At 38.3% G+C, this 13,791-nt stretch overlaps 4 protein-coding genes across 4 annotated transcripts; 2 read left to right on the forward strand and 2 right to left on the reverse strand.

Moving 5' to 3' along the window:
- Nucleotide 1: 1 nt before the first annotated feature.
- GGTG_05510 (hypothetical protein) lies at nucleotides 2-469 on the forward strand (the record flags this gene model as incomplete). The annotated part of the gene is made up of 1 exon (XM_009223313.1): nucleotides 2-469. A coding segment is annotated over one exon (468 nt), but the record flags the coding sequence as incomplete, so codon positions are not given.
- A 7,984-nt stretch (nucleotides 470-8,453) lies between these two features.
- On the reverse strand, nucleotides 8,454-9,048 carry GGTG_05511 (hypothetical protein; the record flags this gene model as incomplete). Its single annotated transcript, XM_009223314.1, has 3 exons — nucleotides 8,454-8,504; nucleotides 8,835-8,969; nucleotides 9,040-9,048. The coding sequence occupies 3 exons, from the start codon at nucleotides 9,046-9,048 to the stop codon at nucleotides 8,454-8,456; spliced, it is 195 nt and encodes a 64-aa protein (XP_009221578.1).
- A 2,460-nt stretch (nucleotides 9,049-11,508) lies between these two features.
- GGTG_05512 (hypothetical protein) lies at nucleotides 11,509-12,005 on the forward strand (the record flags this gene model as incomplete). The annotated part of the gene is made up of 2 exons (XM_009223315.1): nucleotides 11,509-11,667; nucleotides 11,760-12,005. The coding sequence occupies 2 exons, from the start codon at nucleotides 11,509-11,511 to the stop codon at nucleotides 12,003-12,005; spliced, it is 405 nt and encodes a 134-aa protein (XP_009221579.1).
- A 1,168-nt stretch (nucleotides 12,006-13,173) lies between these two features.
- GGTG_05513 (hypothetical protein) lies at nucleotides 13,174-13,476 on the reverse strand (the record flags this gene model as incomplete). The annotated part of the gene is made up of 1 exon (XM_009223316.1): nucleotides 13,174-13,476. One exon carries the CDS (start codon nucleotides 13,474-13,476, stop codon nucleotides 13,174-13,176), a length of 303 nt encoding a protein of 100 aa, XP_009221580.1.
- Nucleotides 13,477-13,791: the final 315 nt, after the last annotated feature.

Raw genomic sequence — 13,791 nt, forward strand, 5'->3', positions numbered from 1 at the left:
AAAATTATTTGGAAAGTTTAACGCAAGCTTTGTTGCCAACCACGTTTTTGCAATAAATATATTTGGAAAACCCCGTACAATTATTAAAGTATATCGGTATACAAAGGTTAACGGTATAGTTTTAATATGCTTAACAACCAAAATAACGGCCATAAAATACCGTACGCTCCGTATAATTATTTTTAAAAAAGGGCAAATAAATAGGGTTTTAATTATTACTTTATTAAAAATCGATAATTTCCCGCAACGGGAGCGCGTTGCGAATACCCATATAAAGCGAAAAAAAGGTAATATTTATTTCGGGGGCAGGTTTATTGGAATCGAAAGCGTTGCGGCGGCGTTCGTTGCGCGCTTTACGCTTTTTTTCGGCGAAAGTTTTTTTGCCGCGGCGGTTAAAGCCCGCCGGGGGGTTACCGGCAAAACGCTTGCGAAAGTTTTAAAAGGTTGCAAGCGCAAAAGGGCCCGATAAACCCGCAATATTTAAAAGGTTTACCGGAAGGTTACCGGCAAAACGATCGTTAAAAATTTAAAAAATTAAAAGCTCCGGCAAAACCGAATTCAAATTCGATTAAATTACAATAATTAAAAAAAATACCGGGGGGTTGCTAAAAAAGGCCAACGGGCTAGCTGGAACCGAAAAACCCGAAGCGGATACCCAAAAAAATATTATTTTCTTTACGTAATTAAATACAAAGGATAACATTTGCAATTACCGGTTAAATCCAAATGTTTAAAAAGAACGGCTAAATACCGATTACTTACGGTTACAATCGTTAAAATTATTGGAATTGGTTGTTAAATATACAAAAAGGAAAAAAAAAGGGCTCGTAGCTTTAAACGGGAAAAAAAGCCTTTTATATGCCGGTACGGATTTACTTTTCCGAATACTACAAAATTTTACAGCCGGTTTTTTTAAACGTTGCCGGGCATCGGGGCGGCTTAACGGGATACCGTAAGCTACCGGCTACTTACGGGGTTGCACGCGCGGCATAAACGGTTTAGGACAAGCCGTATCGGGAAAGGGCAATATGTTAAAAGCACGGGCAAAACCGCCCGGCAAAAAGCAGGAAGCGTTAAATGCACGGGCGAAACCGCCCGGTAAAAAAAAAAAAAGGGGCGCTAGCAACCAACCGGGCACGGACCCCCCGGGAACATGCCGGCAAATTACCGGTATTGCGGCCAAAGCATAATAACAAAGCTAAAAAATAAGGTAAAGTTTAAATTGTACGAAAGCGTTTGGAGCGTAAAAAATTTAAAAAACCGACCCCGGGTGCCCGAAAGGGCACAAAGGAAAGGGAGGTTAAAAAAGGAATAATCTTTGTTAGCGATAGCACTTTTGGTAAGAAATTTACGGAGGCTTAACAAAGGAAATACCGCATCCGGCCCGTAACCCGGTAACCACCCGCCTTTGCACCGATTAACCCTTAACAGCAGGGGGACCGCTTTTCCGATGCCTTAAGCATTTAATATTTATGCCTAAGGCTTTTTTATAACAATATATACTATTTACTTTGTAATATACCCTTTAAGCGAGCCTTTTGGGTTGTTTGTAAATAAAACAAAAAGAAATTGGTTGCTATGTTAATAGCGTGGGATTTAAAAACTTACCGCGCTTTTAAAGGTTAATTGTGGAAGCGCATTAGCTTTAAAAAGTAACGAAGCAAGCGTTTCCCGCTTTTAAAAGGTAACCGTAAAAGCGCATTAACTTTAAAAAGTAACAAAATAAGCGCTCCCCGTTGTTAAAAGCAACGAAGCAAATGCTTTAGCTACAAAAGGTAACGAAGCAAATGCTTTAGCTATTACCGGGAAAAGGTGGGCGTAGCAATTAAAACTTTTTTTTTTCCATTTCGTTCCGGCCTTTTTTTTTTTCCTTTTTACCACCATTTTTTTACCAATCCGTAAGTCCTTACGCTTTCGTTTTTATCGTTTAAACTTTTATTAATACAAAAATTTTTGCAAAAGCAAAAGCAAGCAATTGTAAATGCTTTACGCGATGGCGTAATGTTTTAAAAACGTTGTGCGGTATTAATAAATTGGCTGGAAAATAAATATTGCCGGTAACAAAACGACGCGTGCAACCGTTCGAAAGCGCGCTAAGCGCGAAAAGTTTAACCGGGCTTAAATTTAAAAAAAATAAATCGTAACTTTTTGCTTTTTTACTAATTTATCGCTTTTTTGCTAATTTTGCTTTGTACGCGTATAATACGGATTTGCAAGCGGTTATAGCTGCTTTAGCAATTAAAGCTAAGCAAACGGAAAAAGCACTATTTAAAAAAAGGAAAAAAGCTTAGCAAATTAAAAAAAACAAGCAAAAAAAAAGTAAGTCCCCCGCGGAAAAGGACAAGCAACGGGATACAAAAAACGCGCAAAAGCAGCAAATTGCCCGCGAAAAGGCTTAAAATAACGCCCAAACAATTAAAGCAATAAAAGCGCGTACGTTCGCCGAAAGCGCTAAACGGGTTAAAATTAATCGGGCTCGTTACGCTAAGCGGATGGAGGTTTTGCGCCGTTTTTTAATTTAAACCCCGATTAATACTGCCGTAACCGTTTTTAAGCTTCCGGTTATTTTTGTTACTTTTTGTACCCTTTGTCTTAATCCCCAACCTAACCCGACCGGTGCTTTTTAAGCTCCGGCTAAACCAAGCAAAAGTTTTGGGCCCAATTAATTTGTTCGTTAAACGATTAAAATCGATTTTAATTTCGATAAATTCGTTAATCGGTTTATTTAAAAAAATAACGATAATAACGATAAGCCCGTTGTTTTTTCCGATACCCAAAAGCGCAAAGCGGGTAAAAAAACGAGGGTAAATAGTTAAATTAATTCGTCCCCAACCGTTTTTGCGGGTTTTATGCTAACTACCCCTTTCCTTTCCGTTTTAATCTTTAAAAAAAATGCTATTTGGCCTTTTTTTTTAGCGAAACCGTCGATTTTCTTTTAACGGGAACGTTTTAGCTAGCTTTCCCGATAATATTATTTCCCGCGCGGTTTTATACGATAAGTACATTAAAAGCTTTTTAATAAAATTTCGGGGCTTTTGTAACAATAAACCCATAGCGCGTTCCTTTCGGGATGGTCGTACTTTACGGTGTATTTAATGTGCTTAAAGCAATTACCGTTGCGATTTTTTCCTTTTTTTGCCCCAATTGCGTATTGCAATTATTTTATTCCAAAAAGAGCTTTTGGGTAGCTTTTGTTTTAAAATTAAAAAGTTTAAAAAAATGGTAAGCTATTTTTTCGAGCCTTACCCAAAACCGGGCAGCAAATAAAAGGATAAAACCAAAAAAGGAAATAAAAAAGCTTTTCGTCGAAGTAATTTTGCTTTTTGTAATTTAACTTTAAAAAAAAAGGAAAATGGTAATAATAACGAAAAAAGTTAAAAAAGTAACATTAAAGCCGTAATAATTTGGGGTTATTTCCTTTATGGAAATGCTTTTATTTACCAAATAATGGGTAAGGGCTAAGGCTAAGATGGAAAGGAAAAATGGACAAAAAAAAGGTATAGCGCTTTTAAAAGCTGCACGCGTTATAATTAGGTACCGTTTTGTTATTTAAAATTGGCATGCTTTATGCTTATTAATAAAAAAGAAATTTGCGTTATGCCTTTATGCAAACGTTACACGCTTTTAGTATTTGCTTCGAAATTTTTGGCTGCGTGTTAAATTTGCCGACCCGTTTTTGGAAAAGTCGTGCAATTTTAAAATAGCTTTAAATATTTTAAATTTGTAAAGCGGAAAGTTTTTGGTAAGCCCGTTTGTTAGCATAAAAACGGTTTTAAAATATACCACGTCGAACGTTTTTTTTTGGTACTTTTGGCGTAGCTATATGTTTATAATATCCACGTGCTTTAAAGCCGTATTAATGCGGGTGCCCTTTTTAATTACTAATTGGATCGTTTGTATGTTATTACAATAAAGCTTTTAAAAAGTATTAATTTTCAAGCGCAAATTTCGAAAAAGCCTTTGCATAGCGATAGTTTTTTTTTCGAGCTTTATAAGCGCTAAAAGCTTTGCTTTTGTAATAAACGTTGTAACGGTAGCTTGTTTTTTTGCTTTTTACGCTACGGGCTTTCCAAATAAGAATATAACGTATCCTTTAAACGATTTTTTCGTTTTTTTATCGTTGGCAAAAAAAAGCGTTTAAGGCAAAAAGCAAATGGTTGGACTTTAAAACGTTTTTTAACCGGATGCAATAGGATTTCGACCCCTTTAAGTACAAAAGGGTATGGTTTGCCGCTTTTAAATGCTTTTTATTTGGGTTTGTAAAGTATTTGGAAAGTTTTGCGCTCGCAAAAGCAACGTTTGGGCGGATGGTAATGGCCGTATAAAATATAAACCCGATTTTTTTTTGCATAGCCAAAACCTCGGCGGGTATCGCTACTTTTAAATTTTTTTTAAGCGTTTGGTTAGGCAAAGGGAAGCGCTTTACGCTTTTATTCCTAAAGTTAAAAGTATTAACGATTTTGTTGATGTAAAAATCGTAATGCAAGGTTATTATCCGTACTTTTTTATCCTTTACGATTTAAACCTTAAAAAAGATTTTAAGTGGTTCCTTTTTTATTTTGTACTTTTTTTTAAAACCGTTTAATACTTTCGCTACCATTTTTAAATGCGTAGCACGGTTAAGGATAATTATATCGTTAACGTACAAAAAAAAAAAACCTTACGTTTTGTGCTTATAAACAAATAAGGCTTTTCCGTTAACGGGGTAAGCTTTAGTTTTTTAAAGGTTTTTTTAAAAGCTAAGTATTATAATTTCGGTAAATTTTGTAGCCCGTATAGGGCTTTTTTAAGCCGGGTTACAAACCTTTTTCGGTAATACCCAAAAAGGAATTTTACGTAAACGGGTGTATGGTTATCGCCAATTTTTGCGTAAAAAAAAGCTTTGCTAACGTCGATTTAGTGCGCTTCGAAATTAAAATAAACCATAATTGCTATTATAATTTTAAAGCTTTTAATTGCAAACGTAGCAACGTAAATCTTTTTTAAACCGTTAAATTATTAATTACTTTTAATTACCGCGCGGGATTTATAGTCCGTAACGTAACCGTTTTCGTTAAATTTATAAATAAATACCCAAACAATGTCGATAATTTTATTACCAAACAAATTTTTTGGAATTTTTTCCTAAACTTTTTTTTTTAATAGCTTATTAATTTTCCCGAAAGCAAATTATTTAAATTCCTTTTTATACGGGTGCGTATTAAACTTTTGCTAAAATTTTGGAATTCGTTGTAATTCGTTTCGGTGCAACCGTTTGTTTTTTTAAAGGTTATTGCGCTTTAATGTTTTCGTTACGGTAATTGCAATTATTTCGTAAACCGGGCGATAGCCAAAATTATTTTTTTTAATCGCCGTTTGTTAATTAAACAAATACGTATCGAAAAAGGCTCGTTAATTTTCGTTTATTAAGCTTGTTTTAAAGCAACGTTTTTAATTTCCGGTTCGAAAGCGTTAAACGCTATCGCTAGGCCGTAATAAAAAATAACGTTGTTAAAATTATTGCGTTGCTTGCTTTTCCTTTTTTTTTTTTTCTTTTTTTTTTTCCTTTGCGGCCGTACGCGTTGCGGCGCGGATCGCTTTGGACGTAATTATCGGCGAATCCGGTAAAAACGCGTTAAAAAAAAAGGCTTTGGGCGAAAGCAAAGGGCCCGTCCCTTTGCGGGGTTGGCCTTTGCCCCTTTTAACCGGAGGAAAAAAGGAAAGCGGCGCTTTTTGTTCGTTTGGGTTTGCTTTAAACAAATTTTTAAAAGCTTTAAACGCTTTTAATATCGCGATTGGGGGCGCCGCAAAAGTGCCGTTTGTGGTTGCGATTAGCATATCCGGTCCTGGGGTAAGCAAGGACCGGCTTGTTGCTTTATAAGGTAAAGCCAGCCCTAACGGTTTTAGGGGTTATTTTTCGGGCTCGTCGTTACCTTTACCCCTTACCAGCGGGAGGTTATTGCTTTTTCCGGGCCGTATAAAGCCGTAATACGAATTGCCCATACGTAAAAAGCCCGTATTACGCATTTGCTTTACTTTATAGCCATTTTTTAAAGCATTTAAAATTAAAAATTTATGCGCGTTTGGATCCGGCCCGTTAACCGAATCCTTTGCGGTTTTAGCCTTTGTAATTACGATAGGATTTGGCTTTTTTACCCCCGATTTTTAACCTTAATGTTCGGTAACAAAGGTAAGTGCTTAAAGCTTTTCCGGTTGGAAAAGCTTTAGCGCATTAGCAATTTTTTTTCGGGTTGCAAACGGGTTTTTCGTTTCGTTGTATTTAACTAGCAGGTTATAAATAACTACGTTAATCGGGTCCTTTTTTTGTTTGCCCTTAAAAAAGCTTTTTTTATTAAATTTAACGTTTTTTGTAATTATTACTTTTTTTTTTAACGGGACCCAAATCCGGTAAATGTTAAAAGCTTGGTAATTTATTAAATATCCAACCCCGGCACGAAAATTAATTTTAAAATGCTTAAAATCCGCGTTATGGAACTTTTTTACGTTTAAAGGATAAGCTTTGCACCCGTAAGCGTAAATGCCGTCCCAATCCGGTTTTAAATTGGTTGTTAAACCCGTAAAAAGCTTTGGGGCGTAATGCCGGAATTACCCCCGAAATTAGCTTAAAAGGATATTGTTAAAAGCGCGCATGCTTTTTAACGGTAAAGAATTTATATTTTTTAGCTAAACGGTAACGTAAACCGTTTTCGGCCATAAATGTTTAAAAAGTTTTGCGCTTTTGCGCATACGTATCCCTTTCGTAATAACGTCCTATCCCGTGCGCTTAATTATCCCGTTGGGCTTGTAAGTGTATAACGGTAAGGTTTTAATAACGATGCCTTTAGCTTAAGCCCATTTTTTGTACTTTAAAAACCCTTTTACAAATATAATAAACTTTTTTTGGTCGTATTTAAAAATAGCAACAAGCAATTCGTACTATCTTTTTACTTACGTTTTTTATTTTTTAAAACTTTGGTAACCGTTGGTCCCTTTTTATTTAAAAGTGTAAAGCTTTAAATTTTGCCGCTGTATTTGTCCATTAATAGCAAAACCCAATTTATCCTTAACTTTAACTTAGGGTAATTAAATAGGTTAAACCAAACCTTCCAAAAAGGGCGTATAGCCCTTTTTATAAAGCGCTTAAAAACAACGGCTATAGCATAAATTATTGCGCATGCTTCGCATTTAATCCGTTTAAATCCTTTAATTTTAACGTTTCGGGCGTTCCAAACGAAAGCTTTTAGCGCTTGTAATTTTAAATAACCATTGCGCAAATGCTAAAGGTCGGCGGTATCTTTTCGCGGTTTCGTAAAGTTCGAAAATGAACGCCACGTGTGCGTAACACGCTTGCGGCGTAAAAATTTTTTAATTGCAAAGGTTAAAACCGTATTTTTTGGGAAAAATTGCAACGTAATTAATACAAAATAAATAGCAATAGGTTTGTATTTATAAAATATTACGTTATTTTTGCGCTAAAAGCGTTTAATTACTTTCCCGTTAATAACTTTTTTAATGCGCAAAATTGCGTTTTTCCCGCAAAACCACACCCTTTTAGCGTTTAAACGGGCTTTCGAAATAATATTAATATAAAAGCTTTCTATTAAAGCAACGTTGTAAAGCTTAAAGTTTTTGCTTCCGTTTAAAAAGCTAAAAAGCGTACGAATGCTACGTTTCAAAATCGGAAGGTATTAAATGCCGCATTAAACCGTTTTGGTACCGTTTAACGATTAAAACAACCTTTTATTAAAGCGCTTTTTATCGTTAACGATATAAAACGAATCGCAATTGTTAAATAGCGTGCTTTTAAAATAAATATTTTTTATAATATTAAGGGCCGAAAAAACGCTTTAAAACAAAAGCACTTTAAGCACGGCCGCGTTTAAGTCCCACTTTTTTTTTAAGGTTCGAAAACCGGAATTTAACGCGCTTTTGGCTTGCTTCCTTTAAGCAAAATTTTTAAACTTGTTTTTGGAAAGGAAAAATTTTTTAAATAATTTTTAACGGTTTTTTTCCAGGAACTTTTTAATTTTTTTGCATTTTTCGTTGCTTAACTTGTTGCGGAAACGTTCGAAATTGCCGGTAAGTACGTAAACGAGCTTCCAGCAATTTTTCGGCTTTTAAAAATAGTTTTAAATGCAAACCGGGCATTCGTACGTTATTGCGTTATTTCGTTAAATGCTTTTAGCTTTTTCGTTTTTATTTTTAAATGCGCCCCCGAAAATTAAAAACGCAAGCTTTTTTTTAGTGCCCAAATTATTAATGCGGTATTAAAAAAAAATTGTTAAAAATTTGGTAACCAAAGTATCCATTTTTCCCGTAAAATTGCCCGTAGCTACTTTTTAACGGTAACGTTTTGTTTAAAAAGGGTCGAAACGCTCCATGTACTTAAAAAAGTTAAGCATGGGCGTAAAGCTTTGTACTTTAAAAACGTTTTTAATTTTGGCTTAAATAAAAATCGCTTAAAATTTTAGGAATTATTGGTTAATATTTGTAATGCTAGCGGCCTTTTTAAACGTATTGCGGTACTTTTAAAAAATTATTTAAATTTTTATTATAAAGGTAAAAGCGTAAAGCGCTTTTAAGCAAATAATAATGCTACGGAAAGTAACGTAATTATTGGTTTAAGCTTTTAGCTGCGCGTTTGCAAGCGCGATAAAGTTTACAAAAAAATTAATCCATTTAAAAAGGGTTGTAATTTTTTTCGAAACGGTTTTGCTTGCGGTATCCTTTGTTTTAAGCGTTTTTTTGTGCTTGGTTTTAAAATTACCTTTGGTAAAAACCGAAAGGGCTTAGAAAAGTTCGGAATTAAATTTTCGCGTAGCTTCGCTTTTGCCTTGCTAAGCCTTTAAACAAACCTCCTTTTTTTCGGTCGAAAGGATCGTTTGCCAAGCTAAGCGTTTAAACTTATGGTTTTTAACGTGCTTAGCCCGGGCCTTTGCTGCGAAAAAGTTAAAATCCAGGGTTTCGTTGGCCTGTACGTTGTTCGGAAACTTTAAATTAAAATTAATTTGGTTTTAAATCCTTAGGATTAATACGTTTTAACGGAACGCCGTAAATTACGTAAGCCATTGCTTTTAATTTTTAAGCAACGCTATTACGAAAAAATCGTTATCCGTGCTATTTATAATTAATAGTAACCGGAAGTTTGTAAAAGTAAAGCGGTAAAAAATAAAGGGTTAAAAGCTTTAAAAGCGTAAAAACGTAAAAATTAAAAAAGTGGAATTTAATAAGGGTTTTTAGCAACGTTCGGGATTAACAACGAAGCTTGCTTCGGCAAAAAAAATTTTGTTAAAGGAGGTTTTGGAAGCGTAAAAATCTTTCCGTAAAAAAATCGCGGAAAAGAAAAGGAAAATAAACGCGCTTGAAAAAGCGCGTTTGGGAACGATTTAATAAAGGTAATAAAAAGGGAATAAATCCGTGCTGCTAAGCCTTTTACTTTACGTTAAAGGGTTTAAAAGTCGCCGGGTTTATAATTGTTGTAAGCAAAAGGGATAAGCACGGTATAAGGCTATTTCGGTTAATATGCTTTAAAAAAGAAAGGATTTAAAGTGCAGGGTCCCGTAAGGGCCTTTGCCCTTTATATACACGTAACTCCCTGTCCTTTTTGCTTACTAAGCTTCCTTTTTAACGCCTGGAAGCGTTATACGCTTCCAGGCAGGGGGACCGCTCTTCCGATGCCTTAAGCATTTGATATTTATGCTTAAAGCTTCTTTATAACAGTATATACTGTTTATTTTGTGACAAAAAATTTAATAGCGTTATTGTAAAATTGGGCGTAAATATTCCAACGAAATCGAACGTTCCGCGTATAAATTTCGATGCAATTTATTAACGTAAAATTGCTAAACCCGCTACGCTTAATTTGGAAATAATTAAAAGCAATATTAAATACGAAAAATATTTTAATAAAAATGTTAATAATAATAATATCGCGGCAAGCTTTAATTCCGGAATTTCCCGCAAAATAACGGAAAGGCTTTACCGGGGCCGGGGTATTATTCGGGAAATACGCTTTGCAAGCGGCTTTAAATTTAGCGTAAGCGCGGCGCTCGTACTAAAAAAGCTAAACCTTCCAATCTTATCCAGGGTATTAACAACGCACCGGGAACGTAAGGAATACGATAAGGCAAAAAAAGAATTTATAGCTTTTATTTTGCCCGTAAAGTTAAACGTTTAAGCGTAATGCTTTTTGCGGTTCGTAAAATTATTATCGGCAATAAAAGCAAAACTTACAAATTTAAACTTTTCCGCGGCGTTAAATATACGTTGGCCCAATTTTAAAACGCCCTTTTCCAACGCAAAAGTGCATTATCCGTCCTTGCTAACCTTTTTTTTTAAATAGCAATATATACACTTTTTTAATTTAAAATTTAAATTAAAGCAATTTATTAACAAATTATCCGGAAAAATAAAATTAAAAAAAACAACGAAAAAAATTTACTAAAATTCTGCATGCAAGCTTTGTTAAAGTTAATTTTGCGGGCCATTATGCGCATGCACGTAATATAATTAATTAAACCGCTAAAAACATTGGAATGGGTTAACGAAAAATCGCAAAAATGTAAAAAAAACCATATACAAATAACGGGCTTTGCGCTTTTTAAAATTGCCCGTTACTTTAAAAGGAAGTAAAGCAAGCCTTTTTGTACCACTTTTCTTTTTGGGCGTTATAATACAATTGCAAACCGCGGAAAGCCAAAGCGAAATATTAACAAAGCGCTAAAAATGTACGGTTTTACAATTAAACGTTAAATGGGCTGCAAAATAACGAAAGCCAAAAAAGGAAAACTTATAACGGTTATTGCTATTGCTATTTTGCAATTGCTAATGGTATTTTTTGGTAAAATTGCGTAAAGGATTGGGAAAAAAAAAGCGGAAAAGGCCGCGATATATTAACCCATTTGCTAAAATTAACAAAAAAAAAAGGAGCAACGGGAAAGCCTTAAATTGGCACGAAAACGTGCACCTAATAACGCAATTTAAATGCAACGAACGAACCAACTTTCGACCGGACCACAATACTTCGTTTCGAACAACAATAACTTTCTTTTTTACCGAACGTTTGGAAATGCGAAAAACACTTTACAAACAATTACTTACGAAAACGACGCGGAATAAAAAATACTTCGAAAGGAAGGAATTTTTACCCGGCTTTACACCAAACAGCTATCGGCTGGAAGCACGGTTTTTACCTTTAAATAGCTACCCCGATCCGTAGTGCTCCCCATGGGCTATACAGCTCGAAAGGGGTAAATAAATTTATATATATGCGCTGCACCAAAGCAACCTTGCGGTACTTTTAACCCGCGCTAAGCCCCGCAACAATAGCGCTGTGCTGCCCCGGTAATAGCTTATATCCTAAGCTGCGATTGGTATTCAAAGCGGTACCAAAAGTACGTATTGGAGAGGGGCGATTGAAGATGGTGTGTAGGATGAAGAGGGCGTCGCGTTGTGGGGGCTGACGCGTTTTTTTATCCAGACTACTTTTGTGGGGCTTTAGCATCGGGTTCGGTTGCATCGGCAGACGTCATGCTAAGGCGGGTGGTGGGGCCGGAAAGTGGGTTGTCAGACCGCTGGGCCAGCCGCAAGAGCCGTGATACGGCAGTCCCCAGTTGGTCCCGCACAGAAGGCGTGCAGCGCCGAGAGGGATCCGTGGCCCAAGAGCGATCGGCATTGAGGGCGGCCAGAGTGAGAGTGGGGCCTCAAGGCCACTTGCCATTAGTCTCCCAAATAGGAAGGATATCCCGACGAGTGGTATTGTGGAATTTTCGGGTTACCAGTCTGGGACAGAGGCTGGGATAGAGGCTGGGATGGGAGCCCTTCGTGGCGTTGGCCCTGCCGTCGGGATGCAGTCGGAGAAACCTGATGGAGTTAATGGCCACGCGCCCGAACTTGAGGTCAGCCAAGAAGCAGAGACCTTGGGACGTACATGGAAAGGAACCGTTTTGTCAGCTCCCACATGGAAATTTGGCACAAAAAGTTGCAATGAGGCTCAAGACCTGGGCAGAATGGAATCCGTCGGGTGATTGTTGGTCGTCGTTCTTGTGCCAGCCTTTTCGACGCCAAATCTGGTTCCCACCCTGTCACGTGGCACATACGTCATTTATTTGCTTCTGCAGGTTCCCAGACACCTATGAAAGAAAGCGCCAGTTGCCCGGCCTAAAGCTTGAACGTCCTGATGGGGGGCAACGAGTATCGGTCGCTCGCTGTATCACGAGGACGGTTATAACCGCGTGCCTCCACCTCCGTTCCTGTAATGTTGCAAGGATATAGACCCACTTGGTAACTACTAGCCACTAAGCGGGGGCCTTTCCCCGTTGTTCTACCCCCTCTCCCACATCCCGCCATATATCTAGCTGCCCCACTGGCCTGTGTAACAAAGGAGGAAGAACAAAACACACTTGGTGACGTGGATTTCAGGGCCAGGGGTCACCCTGCTGGAATCCACGATCTGTACCATCTACGAGGGTAATAGGGGCTTCGGACAGGAATTAACCCACTATTGCAAGGGGACAACCCGGTATGTATCTTTTTGATTTTTCACGGCCAAATAGCCTGCTAGGTACATTCAGCCTTGTCTCGCCTCAATGACTGCGCTGCTCTCAGGGTCTGGCCGTTTCCCACCTCCGTGTTTGCCTCCATTCTTTACTCGGTTTTAGTTAAAATAGCTTTATTTGAACCTTTTTTTTGCATCCAACAATGTGCTTATTATAGGTGAGTTTATAGCTTAACAAACCGGCCGGCCCGGGTCTTATATTTGTAGTTCCTTTAAGTGCTTTTATTTTACGACTCTTCCGGCCGGCTTCGGCCTTTGATTCTATTTTCTTCGCATTCAACGGGCTTGATCTCGTTGGTATTTTGCGGAAAGGAATTTGAAAAAAGCGCTGGACGTGCAAGAAAAAATTCCTGAAACTGCCCTGCACAAAGGCAATGTACCTGGGCGGTTTTTTGGCCGTGGAAAATAGAAAAGATACATGCCCGGGGGCCACGCGTTTCCCTAAGCCCCTGAGGATAGGTGGGACTTTCCTCTTTAATACCCTCGCGGATGGTACCTGCTGGAGCTTAGGACGAGCAAACAAGGGCCGGGCTTCCCGAACTCGCTGGGGCCGAGGATGCGGGGGAGGGGGCGCATGGCCCGCACAAACGGATCACTAGTCAGTGAGCTGCATCTGAGTGACCACTCGCGATTCCCACTCAACCCTTGTCGTCCCTCGAGAAAGGCGCGGGGCTAATCCCACGTGCTGCTCTCTTCATGCCGGGAATAACACCATGTTCCCGCCCGCGTCTTGGAGGGGCGACGGCGACTGCGATTGGGAGTCTTTCGTCATTGTGCGGCTGTTGTTGCATAGATGCGGAACTATACGTGTGGCAGATGGCCTCGTGTCCACCTCCCTGTTGTTTTCGTTCACAAAGTAGTGCCTGGGCCTGTCCTCGAAGCCCGTACGCCGGGAGCGGGCCGATCCTCGCACTTGGGGGCACGCGGACACTGGCCTCCATCCTTGTGATGGGTGAAGGTTTAGGGCCCAAGGCTGCCAATGGAGGTGACAGGAAACCATGTTTATCGGGTGGGATTTCCATTTAGACCGAGTCATCCGCATCAGGGTGTAACAAGAGAGGGACCAATTAAGCGAGAAAAAGTTTATTTAAAACCCTACCATATCATCCTTGATATGTGCCAATGGCCATCCGATCCGGGATAAATGCTTATCGTGCGTGTTCTGCGGGCCGACTAATACTTTCGGGCAATCGTGTTGCTTCGCCCCGCATTCCTTGGTTCCGTCGGGACATGCTGCCTGTGAAGCTTGAGGCCCA

The sequence above is a fragment of the Gaeumannomyces tritici genome (assembly GCF_000145635.1).
Source record: "Gaeumannomyces tritici R3-111a-1 unplaced genomic scaffold supercont2.3, whole genome shotgun sequence".
In the NCBI taxonomy this organism is placed as follows: Eukaryota; Fungi; Ascomycota; class Sordariomycetes; order Magnaporthales; family Magnaporthaceae; genus Gaeumannomyces; species Gaeumannomyces tritici.